The sequence below is a fragment of the Perca flavescens genome, chromosome 2 (genome assembly GCF_004354835.1).
Source record: "Perca flavescens isolate YP-PL-M2 chromosome 2, PFLA_1.0, whole genome shotgun sequence".
In the NCBI taxonomy this organism is placed as follows: domain Eukaryota; kingdom Metazoa; phylum Chordata; class Actinopteri; order Perciformes; family Percidae; genus Perca; species Perca flavescens.
This window is the reverse complement of record NC_041332.1, coordinates 39,638,059-39,664,441: the sequence shown is the minus strand read 5'-3', so window position 1 is coordinate 39,664,441 and position 26,383 is coordinate 39,638,059. Positions and strand designations below refer to the sequence as shown.

The 26,383-nt window shown below is 41.0% G+C and overlaps 1 protein-coding gene across 2 annotated transcripts in view; it reads left to right on the top strand.

Annotated features, from left to right (window-relative positions):
• The window catches only part of patl1 (PAT1 homolog 1, processing body mRNA decay factor), a 53,413-nt gene that overhangs the window by 8,905 nt on the left and 18,125 nt on the right, over nt 1-26,383 (top strand). For both annotated transcript variants that reach the window (XM_028600438.1, XM_028600445.1), the window contains exons 3-11: nt 9,153-9,371; nt 9,676-9,930; nt 13,102-13,190; nt 13,399-13,479; nt 14,375-14,575; nt 15,835-15,936; nt 16,476-16,562; nt 16,852-17,069; nt 24,285-24,429. In XM_028600438.1, coding sequence (XP_028456239.1) covers nt 9,153-9,371; nt 9,676-9,930; nt 13,102-13,190; nt 13,399-13,479; nt 14,375-14,575; nt 15,835-15,936; nt 16,476-16,562; nt 16,852-17,069; nt 24,285-24,429 — 1,397 coding nt within the window. The remainder of the gene's footprint in view (nt 1-9,152; nt 9,372-9,675; nt 9,931-13,101; nt 13,191-13,398; nt 13,480-14,374; nt 14,576-15,834; nt 15,937-16,475; nt 16,563-16,851; nt 17,070-24,284; nt 24,430-26,383) is intronic.

Genomic DNA, 26,383 nt, shown 5'->3' with positions numbered 1-26,383 from the left:
AATAAAAAGACTCAAAAATTTACAATAATTTGGAGGGCCCCTGCAATGACTTTGAGGACCCCTTGTTGAAGATCTCTGCCTTACATTACTTTTACTTTTATACTTTAAGTAGTTTTGAAACCAGTACTTTTACACTTTTACTTAAGTAAAAAGCTTGAGTTGATACTTCAACTTCTACAAAAGTCTTTTCAAACCCTAGTATCGATACTTTTACTTGAGTAATGAATGTGAATACTTTTGACACCTCTGCAAATCGGTTCGGTGTGTCCCGTGTCGTCGTCAGTCTGGGGGGCTGTCGGCGTTCATTTTGGCCGACCTGACATGTTCGGTCGGCGGCAGGGCCGTCGGGACTCACCCGGAAATGACGAGCGGAATGAGGTGACTACAGACTCTCAAAATCTGATGAAAATCTTTTAAACTGACCTTTGTTGAGCTGAAATGAAGACAGATTCAGGAACTGCATGGCCTATTTCTCGCTTAAAATGTTTTCAGAAACACGTTTCAGTGTACTATTTTAGTACAATATGAGATCGTATTCTGAACGGCCGCCATGACAGTCCAGATCTGAATATCCGGAGAAAACAAACCCATGTGACGCATTCGTCCAATCAGCTGCCGGTTGTCATTTCTTGGGCAACAATACAGATTAGCGCCGCCTGCTGTTATGGAGGCTTATTACGTCTCGTCTCCTCTCGTCTTTTTGATGTGTCCCGAGGCAGTTTTTTGCATATTATTCTATATCTATGGTTTTTTGGACCTCGGGGACGCGACTGATCATCTCGACTGGCTTTTCTGCCGATGGTCGGCCGTCTGGTATGTGTGTCAGCACCTATATGGTGGTAGTAAAAAAAAAAAATAATAATAATAATTTGGTTTTTTTTATTATAATATCGCCATACCTCTACGATACATATCGAAACATTTTTGCATCGCGATAAATCGTACCACGGTATATCGTTACACCCCTAGTAGAAGGTCTACCAGCTGAGCCCCAGTCACCCCTCTAATATCGTGTATATGTATCGTATAGGCTGTTGTTACGGTGACTAACTTAACCTGGGCTCGTAGAACAAAGAAACGCAGCTACTATGGTTTGTGGTTTCCGTGTCCGCTTGAGGCTCTCCGCCTCTCCTTTCTTCTTCCGACATTCATGCAGTGGCTGGTTTTAAAGCAGCGTCACAAACTCCCCCTCTCATGTGTCCGTATTAGGTTTGCACTAGTGTTAATTTTGTCACCTATTTTTAATTTAGTCTTATTCCAAATGTCCTTGTTAAGTTTAGTCATATTTAGTCATTCACATATCTTTTTTTGTTAGTCAAGTTTTAGTTGACTAAAAGTCTCGTCATTTTAGTTCTCTCTCTAGTCAAAAGAGAACTCAATATATTTTAGTCAAGTTTTAGTCAAATTATTTCTGAGATTATTTTTAATAACCATTTCAGTCAAATAGTTTTATAAAAATAAATTATATAATGTTATATAAATTTTGAGCCTCTTCCTTATTTCACCAGTAAATTCCTATTCAACGACAAAAACAACCACTGCATGGGAAAAGGATATTTTACAATAACTTTGAATGCAGCACGAAGCTGGGGAGGCGTATTTCAAATGAACGCAACATATGTGTTTTTCAGACAACGGCAGCTACAGACTGTTCTACGTCTCTGTGTTGGAATTCTACACAGTGAAATACAGAAACTTTTACACCGTTTAGCTGTCAGCATTTTAACCGTTTACTCCAGCTGCTAGCTAACGATAGGCTAACGTTACCTGCTGCCAAGTGTAGTGTTAACTAGCGTCCCGTGCAGCGATGTTTTGGTTGCCTCTAACGTCCAATGATGAGCATCAGAGAGAAGCGCAAGCATTTAAGTGGCACCGAAATCCGCGTTGCTATTCGGTCCGGTAGATAACGGTCGTTAAGGCACCGGTCGGTGCCGTATTAGCACCGGGTCTCGGTACCCAACCCTAGTAATGGCTGAATATTCTATCTCATGATGAAAAAGTAGAGGCGATTGTAGACGAAAATGAAGAGAGATTTTATCTTAGTTTTTATTTTATACAAAACATTTTAGTCTTGTCTTTTTTCGTCAACAATAATGCATGTTAATTTAGTCTTAGTCACCGTTTTTGGACATTGGCGCAGTCTCGTCTTAGTCATGGAAAAAAAGGTCGTTGACGAACATATTTAGTCTCGTCTCGCCTGACGAAATTAACACTAGTTTGCACCGATACAACAAAGACCAAGTACAAGTACTTACATTTTGGTAGTCACCTATACAGCGTACCGATTCAAGGATAATCTGTCTGGGGTCCATGGGTGTTTTCAGACACACGGCTGATTTTGGCCTGCTCTGATACTGTTAAAACGAAGCAGTGTTTTCAAAGTACCATGCCTTTTTCTATTCAAAGCTTAGTGCCCATGGGTTGGATATTTCCCTGAGCTATTGTATTATAAAATAAATCATAATTCCTGATATTAAAATACTGAGTGAAGTTTGGAAAGAATGAAGAACGCAAAGACTGATGATGTCATTCGCATTAAGTAGCCATGTGGTTTTCAATTCAATTTTATTTATAGTATCAAATCATAACAGGAGTTATCTCAAGACACTTCGCAGATAGAGTAGGTCTAGATTAGCCTTGTGAGACCGTCCTGATCTCGCGAGCTCCAGTTTTCCACTCGCAGATCAGTCTGGCATCTTGAGGCAGAGAAAATTTGGAGCCGTTAGCCAAACAACCGGGCCAATCAGCGTTGGTTTTGAGGTGGGTTAGGTGGTGATAGACCGATGGTTTATCCAATCAGCTAATCAGTATTATCAGCCTAATTCTGTTAGCCGCTCGCTAATGCTTTTTTTCTCTGGGATCCTTCTTTTGGAATATGGTCCGGGAACCTGAAATGGTGCCTTTTATTCCTAAATTCTCGTTACACAAACGGCAAATATCCTTTACCGACATGTTGCTTGCATGCTGAGCTTACGAGCTATGCTTTGCCTGCAGCAGCAGGGGAGGGCTTGTGGTTATATTTTCATACGCTTCGTGGATCTGATTGGTTGATTTGGCCTGTCTATCACCAACATAGGTGATAGACAGATGGTTCATCCAATCAAATAACCAGTATTCCGCCCCTTCCCAAAAGTTCTCCAACGGAAAGTTCCCAGATGGATATGCCGAGCAAATGTGAAGCAATCCATCTGGCGGAGTCAGGTTAGGTCTAGACCGCTCTATAATATACAAAGAACCAACAATTCCAGTAATTCCCCCCAAGAGCAAGCATTTTAGTGCGACAGTGGCAAGGAAAAACTCCCTTTTTAGGAAGAAACCTCGGTGGTGAGAAAAACTTCCTTTTAAGGGAGAAACCTCGGACAGACCCAGGCTCTTGGTAGGCGGTGCCAGTTGGTTGGTGTGATGAACAGCGGCAATAATAGTCACAATAAAGACAATGGAACAGTGACTAGAAATAGTAGTTGTAGTAGTTCATGGCATAGCAGGGCGTTACAAGACGTAGCAGAGCATAGCCGGGCGTAGCAGGGCAATGCAGGGTGTAACAGGGCATAGCAGGGCGCGCAGCAGGACCACGGCGACATGCTGCAACCATGATTTAGGGACCACCCTAATCCAAGGAAACATGCTGGTCGAAAAAAAACAAGGACTAAGGGGGATTAAGCTCCCCAGAGCTAGGTTAGTAACGAGCATTTCTGGGACATGGATGCACACAGATGGACAGAGAAGCTCAGTGTGTCAAAGGAAGTCCCCCTCTAAAACTATAACCGCATAAGTAAGAGAGACAGGTTAAGGAGAGGAGCCTAGTCGGGCTAGAATTTTCCCCGCCGGATTGGACTGTACTGGCCTGCCTCCCTCTACTTTGATTATATCATTGATTATATGGTGGATTAATCTGACGACTATGAAGAGAAGCAGAGAAGAGAAGGGGTCCCGCGTCTGCAGACACACACCCTCCCCCGCCGGTCTGGCTGAACGCTGCAACTCCTCACTCCCTAACTATAAGCTTTATCGAAGAGCAGAGTTTTAAGTTTACTCTTAAATGTGGTGACGGTGTCTGCCCCCCGAACCCAGACTGGAAGCTGGTTCCACAAGAGAGGAGCCTGATAGCTTAAGGCTCTGGCTCCCATTCTACTTTTAGAGACTCTAGGAACCACAAGTAACTCTGCATTCTGGGAGCGCAGAGCTCTAGTGGGGCAATAAGGTACTATGAGCTCTTCTAGATATGATGGTGCTTGACCATTTAGAGCTTTGTAGGTCAGAGGAAGGATTTTAAATTCAATCCTGGACTTTACAGGAAGCCAATGCAGAGAAGCTAATACAGGAGAAATATGATCTCTTTTCTTAGTTCTTGTCAGAACACGCGCTGCAACATTCTGGATCAGCTGGAGAGTCTTAAGGGTTTTATTTGAGCATCCTGATAGTAAGGAATTACAATATTCCAGCCTGGAAGTAACAAATGCATGGACTGGTTTTTCAGCATCATGTTGAGACAGAATGTTCCTAATTTTGGCAATGTTACGAAGGTGAAAAAAGGCTGTTCTTGAGGTTTGTTTTAAGTGGGCGTTAAAGGATATATCCTGATTCAAAAATAACTCTCTAGATTTCTGACAGTAGTGCTGGAGGCAAGGGCAATACCATCTAGAGTAGCTATGTCTTTAGATAATGAGGTTCGGAGGTGTGTAGGGCCCAGCACAATCACTTCAGTTTTGTCTGGGTTTAACATCAGAAAATTGTAAGTCATCCATGATTTTATATCTTTGATGCATGCTTGGAGTTTAGTTAACTGACTGGTTTCGTCTGGCTTAATTGATAGGTATAATTGGGTGTCAGCCACATAACAATGAAAGTTAATTGAGTGTTTCCTAATAATATTGCCTAGAGGAAGCATATATAAGGTGAATAGAATTGGTCCAAGCACTGAGCCTTGTGGAACGCCATGGCTAACTTCAGCGTGCCTGGAGGATTCTTCGTTAACATTAACAAATTGAGATCAATCAGATAAATAGGACTTAAACCAGCTTTGTGCGATTACTCTAATGCCAACTAAGTGTTCCAGTCTCTGTAACAGGATGGTATGGTCAATAGTGTTGAATGCAGCACTAAGATCTATTAAGACAAGTCCTTTGTCTGAAGCAGTTAGAAGGTCGTTAGTAATTTTCACCAGTACTGTCTCTGTGCTATGATGCATTCTAAATCCTGACTGAAAGTCCTCAAACTATTGCTATGTAGAAAGTCACATAACCGATTAGCAACTAGTCTCAAGGATCTTGGAGAGAAAGTGGAGATTAGATATAGGTTTATAGTTGGCTAAGACCTTAGGATCGAAGGTGGGTTTTTTTCAGAAGAGGTTTTATCACAGCTACTTTAAATGACTATTCTATCCAAATATCAGTGGTGAAGTTAACGGGCAACAGGCTGCTGATGTGCTTTCTCACAAAGTCATGCAGCTTTGGAAACACTGTTTCTGTGATGTAGTGACAGCTGGGAATCTCATACCATAGCTCCAGTACAATGAGAAGACGTCGAAACCCAATATTATTAACGACTGACAATGGCTGATCAAGTGCAATCATGTATTGGGTAAGAGCCTCTGTTATTTTTACAGCCAAAAATCTCCAAAACGGCTGGCATTGCTCCTCTTCCACCGCCTATACCTGCTCGACTGAGAAGTTGATATCACATTGCCATGAGGTGGTATCGGGTGTGGTAGTAATTTTATGATTACAAGTACGAGTACATGCGCGTGGCATCGTTATCTGTGCATCCCTGTCAGTACTGACTCTAATTTATTTTCCAGACTGCCTTTATTAACGCACAGCGGACTGGAGTAGAGTATGTTTATTATTTATATATGTTTATATTCTATTCTATATATCCATATTTTAACTTGCACTACTTTTATGTCTTAGATTTTCATTAAGTTTTACTTGTGATGTTCTGTTTTAAACAAATTTAATTGTTGGTTGGAGTCTGAGACTCAAGATTTTCAGTGAAGACTGCTTCTGTAATTGTAGTACATCTGACAATAAATTACTTGTAACTAGATCCTGAAATTAGAAAATGTTAACATGCTTTAATGTTCAAAAACACTTGATTTTCTCATGCTGCCCATGGCTGCCACGCCTGTATGAGATGCTCTGTTTGAGTGCCTGTCTCTTTAAGCCCACATCCCGAAAAAGCCCAGTCTTCTCTGATTGGTCTGCGTTTCCTGATCTCCACATCTCTGCCTCTGTATAGTGTATATTCCATTGCAGCCTGAGACTGAGTGCAACAGAGTATATAGCAGCACTTTCCCTGGTGTTACCTTGTAGCTGCATGTAAATGTAAATGGACTGTTCTTATATAGCGCTTTTCTAGTCTCAACGACTACTCAGAGCGCTTTAACATTGTACAGGAACCATTCACGATTCATTCATACACTGTGGTCGAGGCTGCCGTACAAGGTGCCACCTGCTCATCAGATACTCATTCACACTCCGATGCACAGCATCGTGGGCAACTCGGGGTTCAGTGTCTTGCCCAAGGACACTTCGACATGGGACTGCAGGGCCAAGGATCGAACCACCAACCTTCCGATTGGCAGGCAACCGCTCTACCACTGAGCCACAGCCGCATGTGGCACGGTGTGTAACATAAACACTGCAGTAGTGCCTGCCTGGAGCAGATGATCATGTATAGAAAACCGGCTTGGTATAATATGATATTGAGCCTAGAGTTAAAAAAATAAAATAAAAAATCGGAACCATTTAGAACAGTGGGAAATCTGAGGTATTTGCTCAAAAGGATTTCTTTCTTTTATGTCATTATTTGAAGCTTTGGCCACATTTAACATGAACATCAGAGTTAGCAATGGCTTTCAGCTTGTGTATCCTTGCTTATAGCTCCTTGGAGATCCTCGCTTTTCGGGGCAGGAATAAAAGCTTTATGACAGCCTTCACTAAGGCGGACCAGAACGACTTCCGGTTCAACTGCTCCTCACCATGTTTTACTGTAATTGTTGGTTCATGGAAAGAAAAGTGCACATGCCCTGAGGTTCATGACCAAACAAACAAGACAAGGCACTACCTAACAGGGCTGTCACAATGGTGATGAATGCTTCAGATGTCGGTCTTCATATTCTGTGATATCATCACCTTAGGCCTGGGCGAAAAATCGATTTAAATTAATTAATTCAAATTTTTTGTTGTGGGCGATTTAAAAAAAATTAGTAAATCGAGTTTTTGTGTAATGGCGCATTTTTGGCTCCCCGGAGCTTCCGTAGCGTTAGTTTCACATAGCAGCATGGCAAGCGACAACAACAACATCATAGCACACACGAAACAGCAACAGCAAGCGACAACATGGCTACCGGTGAGAATGGGAAATTTGTTCCCAAGAAAGGAATAAAATCATCTGTTTGGAACTGATACGGGTTTTCTGCGACAGACGTGGAGCAAGAGACCCCACGCTGCAACATTTGCCTAAAGCCTAGTTTTTTCTCAGTCAAAAGGCAGCAGCACCACAAACCTATACCAACACCTGAAACCGAGACATCCAGCCAAATATGAAAAATTCCAGTCTCTCCGAGACAAACAAAACCGCAGTGACCAACAAACCTTAGCTAAAAAAAACGCTAACTGTAGCCGAATCCTTTGCACAAGGCACCGCATATGACAGGAAAGGGGCACGGTGGAGAACAATCACCGAAGCGGTCGCTTTGCACATAGCCAAAGACATGGTACTCATATATAACGTGGAGAAGACAGGGTTTATTAATTTGATTAAAACCTTAGACCCCAGATATGAGCTACCCAGCCGCAAGTACTTCAGTGAAGTCGCCTTGCCCCAGCTGTACAACAGCACACGAGAGAAAGTCGGCAGAGAACTGGAGGAGCTGTCGTTTTATTCGGCAGCAACCGACATGTGGTCCAGTCGGACTATGCAACCTTATATGAGTTTAACGGTGCATTTCAATGTGTGGGATTTGCGGAGTATTTCCCTCCAAACGTCATACTTTCCCGAGGACCATACCAAGACCACACCGGTGAACTTGTTGCCAAGGGACTGAGAGAAGAGAGAAGCTCTCGACGTGTGACTTAGTGTGACTTAAAACACAGCTAGGACTTTAATTCCATGAGGGTGTTCATTTATTTCTTATTCATCCCAGAAATGGGGGTTACATTTGTATTGCTTTTGTTTTAAATAACAGCAAAATTTGTTTTTAAGTTGTTTGCCGTTTGCTTTCCTTAATAAGTAGGGGGGAAAATCGAAAAAAAAATCGGAAATCGAATTAAAAGAAATAAAATCGGAGATTTGGTGCTCAACCATATCGCCCATGCCCTACATCACCCTTTAAAAAAAAATCCTTGGCAGTTTTGTCAACATAAATACATGTAGACAGTAGGGCTGTAGCGATACACTAATCTCACGATACGATACACGATATTCAGCTCACGATCACGGCAACGATACGATTCGATACAATTTGATATAATTCGATACACTTACATCATTTTCTGAAAGATTTAAAGGGGACCGAGTGATTTTGGTGACATCTTATGAGTGTTCCATTTACTTGGAATTAATTAATTGAACTGAAAACATCAATTACACAATATATGTCTCTGACTGGACAGAGTCTACAGCAGGGATCATCAACTACATTTTTTTCAGAATTTTTCTAAGCACTCTGGCGGCCGGACTTTCAAATAAAAGAAAATAAAATGAATTTATACCTAATACACATATTCTTTTTCACTTTCTTACTGAATTAATGCTATTTTCTTTCTTTTTTTTTTACATGTATTAGTGTGAGCAAACTCCTAAAAAACATGGAAACTCCCTAATGATAACTGGCTCTTTAACTAGAAAAAGATCTCAGACTAGGAGGCAGTTCTCTGAGGAGTGATGGTTAAAGTCTGATTACAATGATGATGTACGATGTATGATTTGAATGTCAACGTTATGAATGAAGCTTTGAACGATTCGGTACAGCCCTATTTGTCACCTTTTTATAAACCCGCTACTGAGATTGTGAAATCACCCTTGAGACAATTTGTCATAGTTATAAGCCAAAAAACATCTGTCTCTAGAACTATATGTAAAATCGCAGGACAGATATTCATCGCCATCAAATAAACAACCACTCTTGTCTGCCTTCTCTCCTCTTCCAGATGACGACTGGCAGGAGGAACACAAACGCCTCGCTCAGCTCGATGAAAGGGACGGGTTAGGACTGGGGTTAGGAGGGGAGATGGGAGGAGAATCAAATTCCAGAGGAGTTGAGGACTCATCCTCCACCCATCTTCCTTCCTCTACGGGCCATCTCCCCCAACCATCTTCCATCCCTTCACTCAAATTCTCCTCGTCTTCCTCTGGACCCCCTCCATCAGGTTAGTAATGTAATTAGAGGAATGCTGTGGTACTAGTGACAGTGGATAGACCGGAAAGGGGGGGGTGACATGCAGCAAAGGGCTGTAGGTCGGATTTAAACACGTGCCCCTTGCAAAGGACTCAGCCTACATGGGGTGTACACTGTACTGGGTGAGATAGAGGCCAAATTGATTGGATAACTGAACAGTATTGCTAGTCACATATTTTTCTTGACTAGTTGTTTTAAGATATAATATTTAGAGCAATAACATACCTGGAAAGAAATTCACCTGGTTGGAAAATCCAAAGTAAAACTGTCTTTAGATGTGGAGGATCGAGGAGGGGAAGGCGACTTGGCGGAGTCCCTGGCCAGACTCATCCTGGAAGCTGACCCGGCCATTGCTGGGGTCGGGGCAGCTGAGAGACCTGGTCCATCCCCCAGCTCTTCAGGATCCAGTCTGTCTGCTCTGCAGGGCCTAGACCTACCCAGAGTCCTGCCCTCCATTCTGCATCCCAATCAACCACACCAGCATCCCCATCACCTGCAGCACCAGCTGCCTCCTGGGCCCTCTACCTCAGGTGAGAATTACTGCAATAATTGTTTTTCTATTAGTGTTATCAGTTACCGATTAGAAAGCCAACTTAACCATCGTCCATTACCAACCTTGTCACGTAACTAATGATGATGTGAAAATTGACATGAGTATTTCCAAGTCTAGTAGGAGGCTTTTATCTGCATTCTAATTAAAAATAACCATTACATTAGTTCAGTTGCATATTAAGTAGTTTCGGTGCCTTCTGTAAGTTACAGGGTTTCCGTGGGTCATTAAAAAGCATGAAAAGTAATTAAATTTTGTGAAAATTCAGGCCTGAACTGGCATGAAAAAGCATGAACTTCGATGTTCAAAGGCATTAAAAATTATGTAAAGTTGATGGAATAAAAACATTGTTTTTCACGATTTATTTTGATTATATAAACATCTAAATCTAATTTTGATCTGAAGTATAGCCTAATGGTTGACAGGCGGAACCTTTTTAATTGGCTGTTTTTTACGGCTGGTGCACAAAGTCGCGAGAGTGTGAGTCTACTGTCTATGGTGTGAGTGTACGCTGTGGCGAAAGAACGGAGGAAATATCAAATGATGGAAAAATGTGAAAATGCAAGTTTCAGCAGAAGTGGTTGGAGAATGAACTATTCAGAACCTTGTTAAAGCCTGTCGACGGTAAACCCGGAGAGGCATTTTGCGGAGTGTGCCAAAAAAACTTCAAACTTTGCACAATGGGCTTCAATGTGGTGAAATCACACATGCAGTCCGAGAGTCACAAGTTGGCGCTTAAAGGCAGGCAGCAGTTAACTGTTTAGAATTTTTTTGCCGTGACCAGCAACGCAACTTCTGCTGTTTAGACAGAGTTGGAGCAAAAAGGAAAGGAACTAAGACATATGCACTAACGGCTCCCCATTGGTGGATTTTCCTCACCTGGCTCCTCAGTGTGGGTGGGTGTGGGTGGGTGGGTGTGGTGGGGAGGACAGAGGGTATTCCCCCTTAGAAACCAAAGTCTGGCTACACCCTGTTTCAATACCAGCTTTCAGTTCAGGTGGCGGTGCTTACTTGAAGTTAGTCTAATTTTTGGGACTGGTTGACATGATTTTGGCGAATTTGCCTACTGCCGTAAGCAGTATAGGTTCATTACTTTTAATTATCGGTGCATGTTGTTTTGAGATCCACGGGGCAAGAGAGTGTTTTAAATATTTGTATTTCTGTTGTTGTTCTTATTTTGTGAAGCACTTTAAACCGTCTTGTGAGCCATCTGACAGTTAAATTTGGATTTTCAAATATAAAATATTGGCATTGTCAAATGCTTACAATTTGTGTGTTAAAGTATCTGCAGTTGGACATGGGCATGAAATTAGTTTAAAGTGGCATGAAAAAGGGCATGAAAAAGCATGAAATTAGATTTGCTGATACCTGCAGAAACCCTGAGTTATTTTGGGGTACAATGGTTCTGGAAAAGGCTGCAAGCAGCAATGTAGGAGCCCAAGCAATCGACCTGTTTCCAACGGTCATGTTTTGAACGGGATCTGCACTAGTTACTTGAAAAAAATCAATAACAACAAAGCATTCAAATACAGATTTGGACGCCAATTACCTCCTAATTTTCTCTTAAATTGTTGCCCATTCAAAGATTCCTCACACTCAACAACAATTCCAGTGTTTCCTCTATGTTGATTTGACCGTGGTGGCCCCCCACGGCAACATTTCTGTCCCCCACGGTATCAGAAATAGGGCTGCATTGTTAGAGTGCATGTCGGAGAATAGCGCGGTCACTCGGCAGAAAAAGGGAGAAAGGAAAAAGAGACGCTGTCCGGATGATATGCCAGTTGAGATTGTGTGTGTACATCCTTGAGAACTGTAAGTCGTGTAACTTATTTTTTCAGTTAATTTAAGCCTGGTGTTGCAAATTTAAATTAAGTTAACTGGTGATTTTCGTTGTTTGTGTTCTTCACCTGCTAGCTAAATTGCATGGCTGTTGATTCGATATAATAGCGATTGCTCAAAGCCCTTGCTCACGTTTGTATTTTAGGTGCATTATGTACATGCTGAATTAGTTACACTGCATTAAGATAATGTAATTAATAGTGGGTTTATTATTGTTTGCTACAGAATGCTTAGCCTATATGTCAAGATCAAAGTTGGCCTATATAATAACTCAAAAAATACAGGGGTGGGGGGGTTCGGACCTGCCCCCACTGCTAAAAAAAGATCCTAAAGGAAACACTGAATTTACCATAGGCTGAGCTAGTGCCTGTTTGAAGTGCACCTGACTGAAGCCGGAAGAAACCAGAGGTTTAATTGCACTTTAGAATATAGTTTATTAACATATAAAATAAAAAAAACATGCCTTTTTAAAGGTTTTTCATATGGGACAATGGCCGCAAAAGAAGACAAGGTTGATTGTTGGTTTGGTATAGCAGCTACAACACAGCTAATGCTAGTGCGGTTAACAGCAGTCGATCTAAAAGTACTACTTTTAACTTGCAGGCTGTGTGTGTGGACGCGGGCCAGCATGAGTCTGCATTTTTATACTCCGTGTGCTCGCTAAATGGTACCTGTGCAGGTGATAGAAAATATTTGTTGTATTTTCTGTCCTGCTTGCCACCACCTGCCAGCATATTTTGCAGACCGGCTCAATCTGCTCCTCGTCGCTTTTGTGAATGTCCACCATCACTTTTGCTGCCCTCGGCTCCACATTCACCATCAAAGACTTTTCCCGCGTCCATATGTGTTTCCCCCTAACGTTACCTGAACCAAACCATATCTCTAACTATAATTATGGATGGGGCGCTACATATTTTAACAGCAAGGAAACACTAAACACAGGAGGGGAACACACTTCCACACAACACCGGCAAGAGACAAACGCTCACAATAGGAAGTGGGCGTGTCTGGCAATCCGAAAAGCCAGACGCTGGCAGTTGTGTTATCTGGTAAATCGACCTGAGTTTTATTGCGATCCCGTTTCGAGATTGTTTTATTGCCCAGCCCTAATTCACCATGCTTTGTGTTCAGTCTTAACAGTGCAGTGGTGTCATTGTTTAGCTAAGAATAAATATTCTGTTTTGTCACAATGTGATTAATGTTACATTGCTACAAATTTACCTTCAGACACACTACTACAGACACTACTTTGTGACAATGTGGTTTACCCTGCTGTATTTGCCCTGTCTAATTTAAATATCTACTTCTCCAGGCCTTCCTCCTGGCCCTTCTCCCTCGTCTTTGCTCAGCTACCAACAGCAGCAACACTTGCTGCGCAGAGGGACTGCTCCTATGGCCCAGGTTAGTTTTTTAACTGACTGTGTGTATTATTCTGTAGTATTTTTTAAAGCCTGCAAACTAGTTGGTTGAAATGCAATCCCCCTATATTTATTCCCTATATGTTTATATTCCCGGATTGTGCAAAGGGACAATTTAAAGAGAAGAAACTTGCTATTATGTTTATTTAAACTTTTTGTTTCAGGACCTTTTTTTTTCTCATAATCTCTAGATGAACTCTCACAGTATCTGGGAGAACAGTATGGGGTTTGGGCCAGTCAGTGTCACCCCCGGACTGGTTACACACATGGAGGTAGGGGACACTCCCTCTTCAAAACACTGGGCATCCATATCTAGTTGAACAGCTTATCATGGCAACATGCAGATGTAAATGGAATGACTACTACTCATGACGCTTTTACATATTACTGGCACCGTTCACACACATTCATACATTGGGGCCGAGGCTGCCGTACAAGGTGCCATCTGCTTATCTTATTGACAAACATCAGGAGGAAAAATGGGACTGCAGGGCCAGGGATTGAACCACCAACCTTCCAATTGGTAGGCGACTGCTCTACCACCTGAGCCACAGCTGCTCCTTGGCAGAGCCAATGCCCGGGGGAATAGCTTTTAAAAATTGTATAGGGCATAACTTAAAACTGATTCAAAATTACCCTAATAGGACATTTTAAACATTACACTAACAAAGTTAATAAATGAAGTTGAAAATGCTTCTCGCCTCTGCATTGCTAAATTATTGCATAATGGCCACCATCTAAATCCATGTACCTGTAATTGTAATATGATGGGGATGTACAAAATACCTCGCAATTGTAATACATTATGATGGAGATGTAGAAAATAACCCCCCAACAATCGTTTAAGATTAACAGGGAGTACAGATTCCTGTAACCATTTTTTTCATTAAAGCCCCTGAAGCTCGGCCATTTTTGGCATCCATAGTCACTGTTGATATTAATTTATATTTAAGTAATTTATGGTCAAAATAAAAAAAAATCCCATTTTGAAATATTACTCAACTTTCTTTTCAATATGTTAATTACGATGTGTATCAACTGAATATAGACAACAAATATTTCTCCTAATTGTATCTCCCTTTGTACATTATGACAGGGCTCGACTAAGCTGTTGATTCATCATCTGTATTTTTCTAATATGTTATTCACCCTCTTCCTGCTCTTCAGGATAGTCCACTAATGTCTATAATCAAGGAGGTGGGCCTTCCTAAACGACCTCCTCAAAGTAGGAATGATGAAGGACGTGATTTGTCAGAAAGGGTCCCACCTCCACGCTCTTCTTCCCCTGTGATTGGCTCCCCACCGGTGAGGGCAGTGCCTATTGGGACCCCGCCCAAACAGCCTATGAGCCATGCCCTGAATCATCAGGTGAATAACAGACAACTGTTCTTGTCATTCTACTGTGCTTCTTTACTGATTTGTATATTTTTTTCACCATTATGCCCCCCTTTTCACGATCGTTAAGGTGGTCGGTAATGGTGTTTTTCCATTGGCACTTTTGGCTGCGCCCAGTCCAACCATGCCACACCATTTACGTTCTTTTGCATTATCATTTTAAACCATAGATTGTATTAAAGCTGACACAAATGCTTTGAAGCTTCGCTTGTTGGCATGATAATCAATGTCAAAATCAATATTTGATTTTATATATATATATATATATATATATATATATTATATTTATATTTATTTATTATCTTTTCCTTTTTATATGTGCATTACCTCAGAAAATCCAGTAGCCCTTGAAATAAGGAATAGTAATCCCACATTATTTAGTTATGCATCAAAATTAATTATAACTAGTTCTCAGACTAGGCACTGTTTGGGGGGTGTGTGTAGGCCTAGGTGTGGCGCTGTCCCGGCTACTGAAATTGATTGACAGACAGACAGACAGACAGATGGAAAAACAAGTCACGGCCTGCCTCACTTCATCCTGGCGCCTTGCCTGTATAGGAGTTAAGTTGCTGCTGATGAAATCCCAACATTTCCTGATGTTGCTGCTTCATAATAATAGCTTTTAACTAACAAACTAATGGGACTTTTATCGTGAAGAAATTATAGGAACAAAAGTTGTGACTTTTTTTTTAAATGTCATTGACAGATTACATTTAAAGACACACCTTTAAGCAGTAGAGCTCTTGTAGTGGAGATGTAAATCCCTTCCGTGCTGTCCGAAGCACAGTCAAGCCAAGCCAGCACTTCTCAAAAAAGCCCCCCATTGTTTTTGCTGTATGCCAATTTGGAATGCCATTTGTCCTAGTAGAAGCCAAATGTTTTTAAATACACTTGATGGACCACCTACCACCGTCTTTCTTTTATACTACCGCAGGATGTCCTAGTCAGACATTTTCCAAGTTTAAACATGTAGGCTTAACCGATAAAATATATTCAGTAGCAGTAATTTATTTTAAGTTTTTAATAAATTCAAAGAGATTTATGGTATCTAGTTGGTCAGTTAGCCCCCCACTAATTACGACTAGTCTTATTAGTTGTAGTAGTTACCATGCTGCATCATATTGTGATATTACTTAACATGTAGTTTGCTTTGTTTCTGTTAACCCTGTACTGTGTGTGTGTGTGTGTGTGTGTGTGTGTGTGTGTGTGTGTGTGTGTGTGTGTGTGTGTAGATCCACCACCCCACGGCGGTTCATGTGAGAGCCCCAGTCCAACACAGATACCCTCCTCCTTTTCCTGAGCGTGTGTCACCCAACACCCTACTCAATATAGCTGTGAGTTTTTCCTCTCCTCCATCCTTCCCTCTGGTTTTTCAGCTTTGTATGAACATTAAATCAAAGAGCATCAGTGTTTCCTCTACCATTGTTTTGGGGGGATGGCACACCCTCCCAACCCCCCTCCCCCCGAAAGAATGACAGCATTTTTATATTAATAATAATCCTCCGTGAATAGCTTAAACATTGGGTCTGCAAACCTGTTTTATTATTAACACAAGGTTTGTGTTGTCTCTGTATTTAAGGAGATGTCCTAATTTGCTGTCTGTTTTGCAGTCCAACAAATGTTATATACTTAATACGGACGACGTTTCTAAAATGGTAAATTGCGATCATCGCATCATGGTCAAAGCTTTTCATGGCGTTCATATTGTGATGGGATATAAAGCTTTTTTAAATTTGATATTAGGCTGTCTTGGCAAGAAAGTAACAATTTTTACATTTCATTTTTATTTTAAGAAATAAAGACGAGAGAGACAAACCAACTTCCATTTTCATTACTCCAGAGTATGAAGTTTCTATGTGCTGTTTTTGTTCAGAACTCTCCGCTGTGTCGCGGTCCGTTCCCTCCTGGAGTTGGTCCTGTCCTGTCACAGATTCAACGGGCTCAGCTGCTCAACTCTCAGGTTGGTACAGCAGATGGTCTTTTTAGATTGCTGCGGAAATGCATAACTTACTGATATGCATTACAACTCTGGTAATAGGTAATATCTTGAAAATAAGATAGTCAAACTGTAATGAAGCTTTGAGAAATGTGGTTGCTACCAAAGTAATAACGCTCATCTGGCATATTGCGTATGCGGGATCACACACACACACACACACACACACACACACACACACCACTGCTTCACTTATAAATGAAATTAATCATTCTCACTAGGTAATACCCCCCTCCTCCTCCTCTCTTCCCAGGTGGCTGGTTTTCCTCATGGTGGTCCAGCGCCTCCTTTGTTACCAGGTGGTGGTTTTAGGCCGTTCTTCGGGGGCCCTCCTCCTCCACTTGGTCATAGAATGGGTCCGCCACCCCTTCATGGCCCCCCCAACCACACGCCACCTATCCGACACAACACCACACACCTTCACCCCCAGCACCGACGCATGCTCACCCAACGCATGCAGAACCGGGGAGGGTAAGCAAGTGTGTATGTTTGTGTACATATGAACAATGAGGTTCTAAGAGCTGCAAGGTTACACACACAGTACTGTGGTCCGGGATCACTAATGCCTAGTTCACACTACAGGACTCAAGCCATGAGTTTTTACTTGCCAGTTTTTGGGGCTCCTTGACAAAAGCCCTACATCAGACGCAAATTGGCGTTGGCTCAACGCTCGCAAATCGGCGCTCAAGCACTTTGTATGTACTGTTCAAAGAAGCAAGCCAAGGAGGCTTGCTGATGGATAGAAGACATATTCCAGATATTTAGCAGGCTATTTATCGTATATATATATATATATATATATATATATCGTATTCGTTCAACTGCATTTCCTTTCCCTGCTCTCTCCGCTCTTTGATGCGCTCTCTCTCTCTCTGAAACATGCTCTCTGATGCGCGCTGTCTCTGCTACACACGCAAACACACACGTCACACGCTACTAAGATGGGCACACTGTCGGGCCCCATCGGACCCCGACGGGCTTGCAGGACTCTAACACACACACACACAGCCCCTCCCCTCCATGCACACAGCGTCTGTCTCCATCAACATGAGAGAAGACGGCTGGCGAAATTCACAAGTTCACGAAAGGTTGGTATCTCGTGGACACCTTTACACAATCACACATTTAAAAAGTCAAAAACTGAGGAGGACACGCAGTTGGATGCTGTCCTTTCTCTCCCTGACCCTGTCTTTCACTGGTTGAAGCCTGAAAATAATTAACATAACTAATAACAACACTGGTCGGCCTTTTCAGCTCTGTTTCAGACTGATACCTCCAGTTCAGGCTGCTTCTCTTCCTCAACACGTGCCTTTTTCAGTCGTGGAAAATACTTTTCAATACTCATCTGGATTGAAGCAGCAAACATTCAGTGTAAGAGTAAAAAATGACATAACATTATTTATACTACGTTTATTTGATTCACAGCTGCTATAGTTTTTTGACCTCGACAACCCAACTGCATTTTAAAAAAGTTTAAAAATGTTGCATTTACTTCACACGAGAGCCGCCATTTTCCCCTGTTGCCATGGGAACGTTATGAAGTGACGTAATTACGCGACGTAAACACATAAAATTGCATAAATATCCTGCATATTCCATCGCATTTTTTAAGAAAACGTGCCGCATAATCAAGGTGTTTTGCCTGCAACAATCCCAAAAAAACGCATTTTTCTGGAAGGACTGGTTAGCCAAAACTCAAATCGTTCCCTCGTGATTTGTTAGAGCATTCTGCACTTTGATTTTAGTAAAGACAGCAACAGCACAATACAAAATATTACAAACTGGCATGTTTGAATTCATGTTTATAGAGGGTTGACTTACAACACACTACACAGTGCTTGCTGAGACCGATCATTTGTATGTGATTAGTTAAGGAGTACTATGAAATCCACTTCCTCTCACATATCACGGCAATAAGGCTGCACAAATTAAACCAGGGGTCCGTTCCAGAAAGCAGGTTTAGTGAAAACTCTGAGTTTGTTAACCCTGACATGAGGGAAACTCTGGGTTTTCCGTTTCAGAAAGAGAGGTAACTTAACCTCAGAGTCAGTTACTATAGTAACTGAGCTTATGAACCTAACCTGGTCGTTTTCTTTATAACAGTGTAGTGGATCATACTGTAATAATAAAGCCACTGTATGCAGCTCAATTATGTTTTTTTTCCCCCCAACTGCTCCTTACAGGCAGCGCTGCGAACGCTGCCTTCAAAGCACCTAACCCTAACCTTAACCATAACCAGTGCCCCCAAAGGTGCCTTCCAGGCAGCGCTGCCTGGAAGGCACCTTTGGGGGCAAAAAAAACACAGATAAACGTGTTGGCAGAGCCGTCAGAAAAGTGTGACTCGCTCTGAAATGTTTTTGTAGTGTTCCCTTTGACACAAACCAGTGAGAGCCATTAAAAAAAAAAAAAAATGATTATACATTATAGTTCTATTAATGATAATGGTGCTGCAGCCTCAGAATGGGATTAGTATAGCCTACTTTTTCGCCCGCAGGATTGCACCTAAATGAAATTATAGGTGTAATACAATTCCAGTTTTCACCAGTAATATAAGTTAATTGTGATTAAATATGAAATTAATACACTGTTAATGCTTACGCATTGACTCGAGCAGCAATTTTCTCCCACACCAATTCTCTCTCTTTTTTGCAGCAGCAGCTGTCTTGCTTTTTTTAACGAAATGCATGTTCAAACTCGCTGTTTGTGCGCATGAGTATTTCCGTCGACCCGTTTGTTTGTGGTTGTTACCATGGTGAATCGTAGAATCATGGCTCCATTCACGCTGCCTTTTTATAGTGGTGGTGCACTCACGTAACCCTGAGTGAACATACTCCGAGGTGATTGAACCAACTCAAATCAGCTGTTCTGGAACCGAAAACTCTTGAGTTTCCCATCTCAGGGTAAATCAACTCAGACATCAGGGTTAGACTCCGATTTTGTTAAACCTCCTTCCTGGAACGGACCCCAGGTGACCTCCTTTACAGTCAAACTGGGAAAACAACAAATACAGTGGGATTAAGAAGGCTAGTCTAAACATAACTGCTATAGGGCTCTACAGTGTAATGTAATACAAGGATAACCCGAGCTTTTCACATCTTGACTTTTGCAGACCAGAGTAGCTGGAGATATTAGCTGAAGCCTAAAAGTGGGGATATTGCCAGCCAAGAAAATTCTGAGTAGTGCACAGGAGGAAGAGAAGGAGGGAAATGAAGAAGGAGAAGGCAGTAAACTGGAGAGACTAGGCGGGTCAGAGCAGGAGAAGACCACAGAAGAAGATGCAGAAATAAGTGAAAGAAAAAAGCGAAAGGAAGAATTGACTCTGAGGGATGAAGAGGAGGCTGCAGATTCAGAGAGCGGGACAGAGGCAGAGAGTGATCAGAGGGAGGCAGATGAAGATGACAGGGAGGAAGAGGCCTGCAGTTACCCCTGGACCATATGGTTTGTTTTTATTCTCCTTCCATATAAATTGCAGTACAGTAGCATTGTCATGTCATGTCACTCAGTAAAATTACATGTTTTTGGCTATTTCCATTCGGTTGTATAGGTTATAGGGTTAGATATGTAAAGATTTACATATATACCAGGGGTGTGATTCTTCCGGATAAATCCGGAATTCCGGCTTTTCCAACCTGAAAATGAGACTCTCATAAATCATGCAAATCCGCAAAAAAAAGTTTTGGGAAGGGGGGGTGCGCACATAGCTCTGGTAAACATAATGACCGGGTCGCATTAGCAGGCATTTGACCATAGCCGATTGGTCAGGGGATAAGACTTGAACAAATCAGGTGATTTGAAGGGTCTTAGAATAGTAATTTCACCATGAATTTTACAGCCGGGAAAAAGACTTCTACACAGCGCGAACAGATGTGCTTGGCTCGGTGGAAGCCAACAGAAGCTAGCTGGCGTAAGCAGACAGCTGACCAGGTGTCTCAAAGCTACGAAGTGATCGGCGGACACAGGGATGGAGAGTCCACTGAAGTCCACTGTGGTCTGGAGGGATAATCCTCGCTAGATCACTATCTTGCGGTAACCGTTAGTCTGGAGGTTGACGGCTAACGTTAGCCAGCTGAAGCTAACAGTTGATCGACGGTGAGTAACGTAGCAATGCTACACAGGCTGGCAGCAGCACAGAGTCCAGACTTAATAAGTCACAGCAGGGGATAGAAAGGTGTTGAGAGTGACCAACAACTAATCTAAAACTTAGGGTACTTCATTTACTAGAAAACGCAACAAAACATCAATTTCGCGGATTGTGAAACGGCGTTCCAACATACATTTTTTTGAAGTGGTAAATAGCTACATGTTTCTGAGTATCCTCAAGTATGGACTTTTAATCCTTGTGTTGTCCTCGGGTCAAATTTGACCATTTTGAAAAAGTTTTTTATATCAGAAATATGGGTTTCAACCAAATTGCAGAAAATTAACATGGATGCATGGATATGTTTTATGGGTTCCATACAACGTTATATGCAGGTGTATGTATGTATGTATGTATATATATGTATGTATATATGTATGTATGTATGTATGTATATATGTGTATGTGTGTATGTGTATATATATATGTATATATATATATATATATATATATATATATATATATATATATATATATATATATATACATACAATTTTATAGCATTTGGAAAAAAAATGTTTAAATGGTTTTTAAAACCGTATACTGACTAAACTTTAACATACACCAGTAATGTAATTACTGTAATTAGTGTAATTAGTAATTTCTGCTCTTTTACCCAAAAAAAAATAGCTATAATGTCATATAAATTGAGTTTATTGACCATGAATAAAGAAAGCTTTAAAAGCTTTTTAGACAAAAACCTTTTAAAAAAAAAAAAAAAAATTGCCAAAAGCATAGCAAAAAGTGACAAGCCAGAAATGTTTTTATTACGTGGTGCTAATGACATTTTTCCTCAGGTATTTGGAGAAACCAACAAAAATCTGTATATTCTCAAATAGTACGTCTTAGCCAGGAGTTTGTGTGTCTGTCTGTCTGTCTGTCTGTCTGGTAGTAAAGAGAAAGATTGGGAGAAGGAAGTTTGTGTGAGGTGGACCTGGTCACCACAGACCCAAATCTTGTCAGCTGTTGCTACTGTCATATGCTTCAGTCTCTTCATGTGGCACATTGTTTGGCACATTGTATGGGTCATTTCTTATATCATAACAAGGTAATACAATGTTTAATCAAGTGATGACTGATTAACAGTAATGTAAACGCTAAATGCCCTAATACCTAATACTACAACAATGGAAAGTATAGGCTCTTAACCTTGCAGTTTTGCACATCATTTTCCATTTCTTTGTACAAAACTCTCCAGAAAGTGCCATTTGATGGTTTATTTTTCAAAAAAGTTTCCGGGGGCATACCCCCGGACCCCCCTAAGGTGAGCTCCCCCACAGAACAAATCCCAATGTTACCCCTGGTCTTTAGTTCGGTCTTTAGTTGTTGCAACATAAACAACATAAAGTGTAATTGTATTTGCTAAATCACCCATCAAAACGGTACTATTACTGGGTGCACGGTATATTTTCCTGCTTTTTTGTCCTATGCCAATCACACCTATGATATACATATATTATCTAATGATCTTTTACAGTTTCTCTCATAGCAGTTGTTTGACCTTTTGTTTGATCATATTTACTGATAAAATAAGACATGCTGTTCTATTTTCTATTCCATTTGTCTGTATCAGTAAATATGATCAAGCCATTTAATTCAATTTCAGCTAAATTCAAATTTATTTATAGTATCATATAATATTATAATAATCGTAACAAGACACTTTACAGAGAGTAGATCTAGACCGCACACTATAATTTACAAAGACTCAACAATTCCCCCAAGAGCAAGCATTTGGTGCAACAGTGGTGAGGAAAAACTTCCTTTTGGGCAGAAACCTCAGACAGACCCAGGCTCTTGGTGGGCAGCCATCTGCCACTGCCGGTTTGGATACAGATATAGAGATGATTCATAATAATTGTAGCAGTTGGTTTGATGAACTGTGGCAATTATAGTAACGACAAAGATAATGGAACTATGACTAGAAATAATAGTTGTAGCAGTTCAGGGTGTTGCGGGGCATAGTAGGGCATAGCAGTGAGTTTACATATGGGGGTTCCCATGTACCGTCTTCCCCTGCCACCCTGCCAAGATCTCTCGCTACTCCTTTGCCACCCCATGTAAAAATTTCTAGATCCGTCACTGGTTGGACCCCAACGGAAGAAGCACAGACAGCTAATAGATGATCTTTGGTCACATCTTACTATTCTGACTGAGTGAATTCTCCTCACAATAGATAATCTTTGTTCTCCCTCGGATGCCTTCTAGAGAGCCGAAGTCACTCCCCTTCCGGTGGACCTCATGGGACCTTAACTCAGAAAAAATATGAACGGTAGTGAACGGGGAGAATCAAATTATTTTTTGATCCCGTTTGAATTGAGCCATGGATTACAAATATGATGTTCGTCAATTTAAAAGATAATTTTTCAACCGAAGAAAGTAGTTTTGTGTGAAACCGCTCAGTGAACTACATCTCCCGTCTCACACAATCTACCTCACCTAGCTTGATGCTTGGTTTGCTCGCTAGCTAGCTAGCTTAGCTCTGTTCCACAACACATGTAACGTTATCTTAACTGCTGTGTTTTATCCAGTGAAGTGTTTTCAGCAGTTTAGCAGAAGAACAAGCGAGATCCTCTGCTCATTAGAGTAACGTTACATCCCCGGTACGATACACACAGACATCGTAGCTTCAGCTAGACTTCATCCATGAAGTGTGTAGTCTTTCTAATTACGTATTTTCACAATCTTATACTATATAGTTTAACAATGAACTGAAACTTTCTTTGGTTTAAAAAATGTTTTAAATTGACGAACATCATATTTGTAATCCATGGCTCAATTCAAACGGGATCAAAAAATAATTATTTCTCCATTGACTCTCGTTCATATTTTTTCCGAATTAAGGTCCCATGGACCGGAAGTAAAAGGGCATGACTTCGGCTCTCTATATGGGCGTAATGTGTGACAGACCTGCCTTACATTGATTGACAAAACATCAACAAGCTCTCACAAAGCATCATGCTAGCGGCAGCAACGACCGAAAAATTGATAACTTATGGACATCAAGTGGATAAATCTTGAATGTAAGATTTTTATTGCTCAACGACTCCAAAAAAAAAGGCACAAGTTCCAGGCTGGATCGAAAACTTATAGGAATAAGGGCTACAAAGAAACCACCTTGACGGCCGGAGTGTTAGCTTTTAGCTGCAAAAAAAAATGTATGTCTCTAGCTCTTATTGCTATAAAATGATTTAAAATATGAATAAGAGATGCAGTTTTTTCTTGTATACGATATTCTCGGTCTCTTAATGTAAGTATCCAGATGCACATTTTGTAGTGCATCTTTTGAATGTTTTAGTTTCACCATCAATAACATCTACCATTGCATAATTGCCTCATAGCCAAGTGCAGTCGGATTCGCATGTGCCACGGTTGTCTTTTCCTGAGTCCTTATGAATTCTCCTTTTTTACATGTTTCCTTGGCATCCGTCCGTTAACGTATTCCATCGAGGTTGAGGAAAAGTGGTTAGGAAAAATACATAACGGGTCATGTTTTTGACTAATTAAACCGCAGCCCATGTCATCTTTGTCTTTTAACTTCCCTTTAGGGACCGTGGCAGGACTGGATTGGACCGGCGCAGCAGGGACCCCTACAGTAATCTTATGACTCAAAAAGAGAAGGAATGGGTAACCAAGATCCAGATGATGCAGCTGCAAAGTACTGACCCTTACCTGGATGACTACTACTATCAGGTTGGTTTTTATATACATTGGCTTCAGCAAGTATTCAGACCTCCACACTGTTTGCACACTTTGTATTGTAGATGTAATTTTAAATGGATAAAATTTCCACTTTTGCCTGTCAAGCTACTCTCAATAACCATAATGACAAAATTCAAACATGTTTTTGAAATGTTTTAAAAATTAAAAAAATGAAATGTCTACATAAGTATTCCAAGTTTTTGCTGTGGCACTCCAAATTGAAAGTGAATTGTTTGGAGAGTATGTAGATCCAGCAATTCACCTGCATATCTGGACTAAAACCAAGCAATGAAGTCCGAGGAACTCTCTGTAGACCTCTGCGATAAAATTGTGGCATGGCATAGATCAGGGCAGACGTATAAAACAATTTTTAAAACTTTTGAGTGTTTCCAGGAGCACAGTCGCCTCAATAATTGTGAAATGAAAGTTTGGAACCAAAGGACTCTTTCTATTGTGTTTCTTCTTCTTCAAGGAGGTCTCTGTACGCTTGTTTGGTCCGCTTTTAGTGCTATCTGAGTGCGATTGTTGCATCCACACCTGCCCAAACGAACCGCACCAAGGGGGGAGCAAACTTCAGCCAAACTAAATGAGGCAGGTGTGAAAGCCCACTTACATTGGCAGGGCCATGGTCAGTTAGTGTGATTTTTTTTGCTATAACTGGAGATCAGTAAGATTCATAATTATGTTTTAATATATGTATGTTTACACCAGGCCTGTTGTTCTGCAGTGCTTTGTTCTCTTTTTAAGTTTTTTTTGTTTTTTTAATAAAAGGGGCTTTACTCGACATTCAGAACATTTAATATGCACTTTAAACAAATATTTGCTCCATAAAGATAGTGGAGTAATGGCTTCCTAAGCAGAGAATGAAGTCACACTCCCACTGTGTCTGTCATAATCTGAGCTACTCTGTTCTTTGTTTTGATAGTGGGGCCCGGCCATCCATGCATGATAGTGTATAAGGCAGAATCTCATTTCTCATCTTACCCCTTCCCCTTACCCCTACCCCTTCGTCTTAACCCTAGCTCTTGTCCATCGAAACCAAGTGGTAAGGGTGAAAACCTACCCCTATGAAATGAGACGCCACTTGGTTACATCATCATACATACTTAAGTCTGTTTGCAATAAATATTTCTATACACAATGCATGGTATGTTTCAGTTATCACTGTTTTGAATGTCATTGATGTTCAGAAACACTTTCTTTGTTAACAAAAATCTCTATTTCCTAAAAAAGTAAACATAACAGGCAAAAACATTATATAAAATATATTACAGAACCATTATCAACTATTAGAACCATAACTTACATGTGACACATAAAAAAGGCCCTCAAATGTATAAAACTAAAAACAGACACTCAAGACCACAAACAAAAAACTAGCTACAGCTATTCTGAAATTCCAGACCCCGATCTGATGCCTGTTGGCCAGTAACCTTTCCCTCCAACCCCATTTCTTACATTAGTGTCCTGTATCATAACCAACAACAATGTACAGGTAGATGAACAGGAATGAATTACAAATGATTACTGCTTGCTGGGTTTCCTCCAGCGTCCCTGTGTGATACAGGACGGTATTTATAAACCATGTGTCTCAAAAGAAAGTAGTGTTATGCACTGATATGTGAAATTTGCTGCTAATGGAGTTTAGTTAACACTGTAGACGTGCATGGAGTCCATTCAAGGCAGAGAAATGCGGGACTGTTGTGCAAATCAGCAATGTAACATTAGCATAGCAAGCTAGCGATTTTTAAAAACGTTTCGGTTACAAATATAGTTGCAAATATATATGTACAGGACTGTGTAGAGCACAAAACAAGACTTTCATAATTTTTTAATAAATTCTTTAAGCCGAAAATACTTACATTTATGGGTCTCTGGTCGACTTGGCAGCCATTGTTCCTTGTTGCGCAACGTATCTTGATACCCCTGGCTGGCCAAGTAAGCT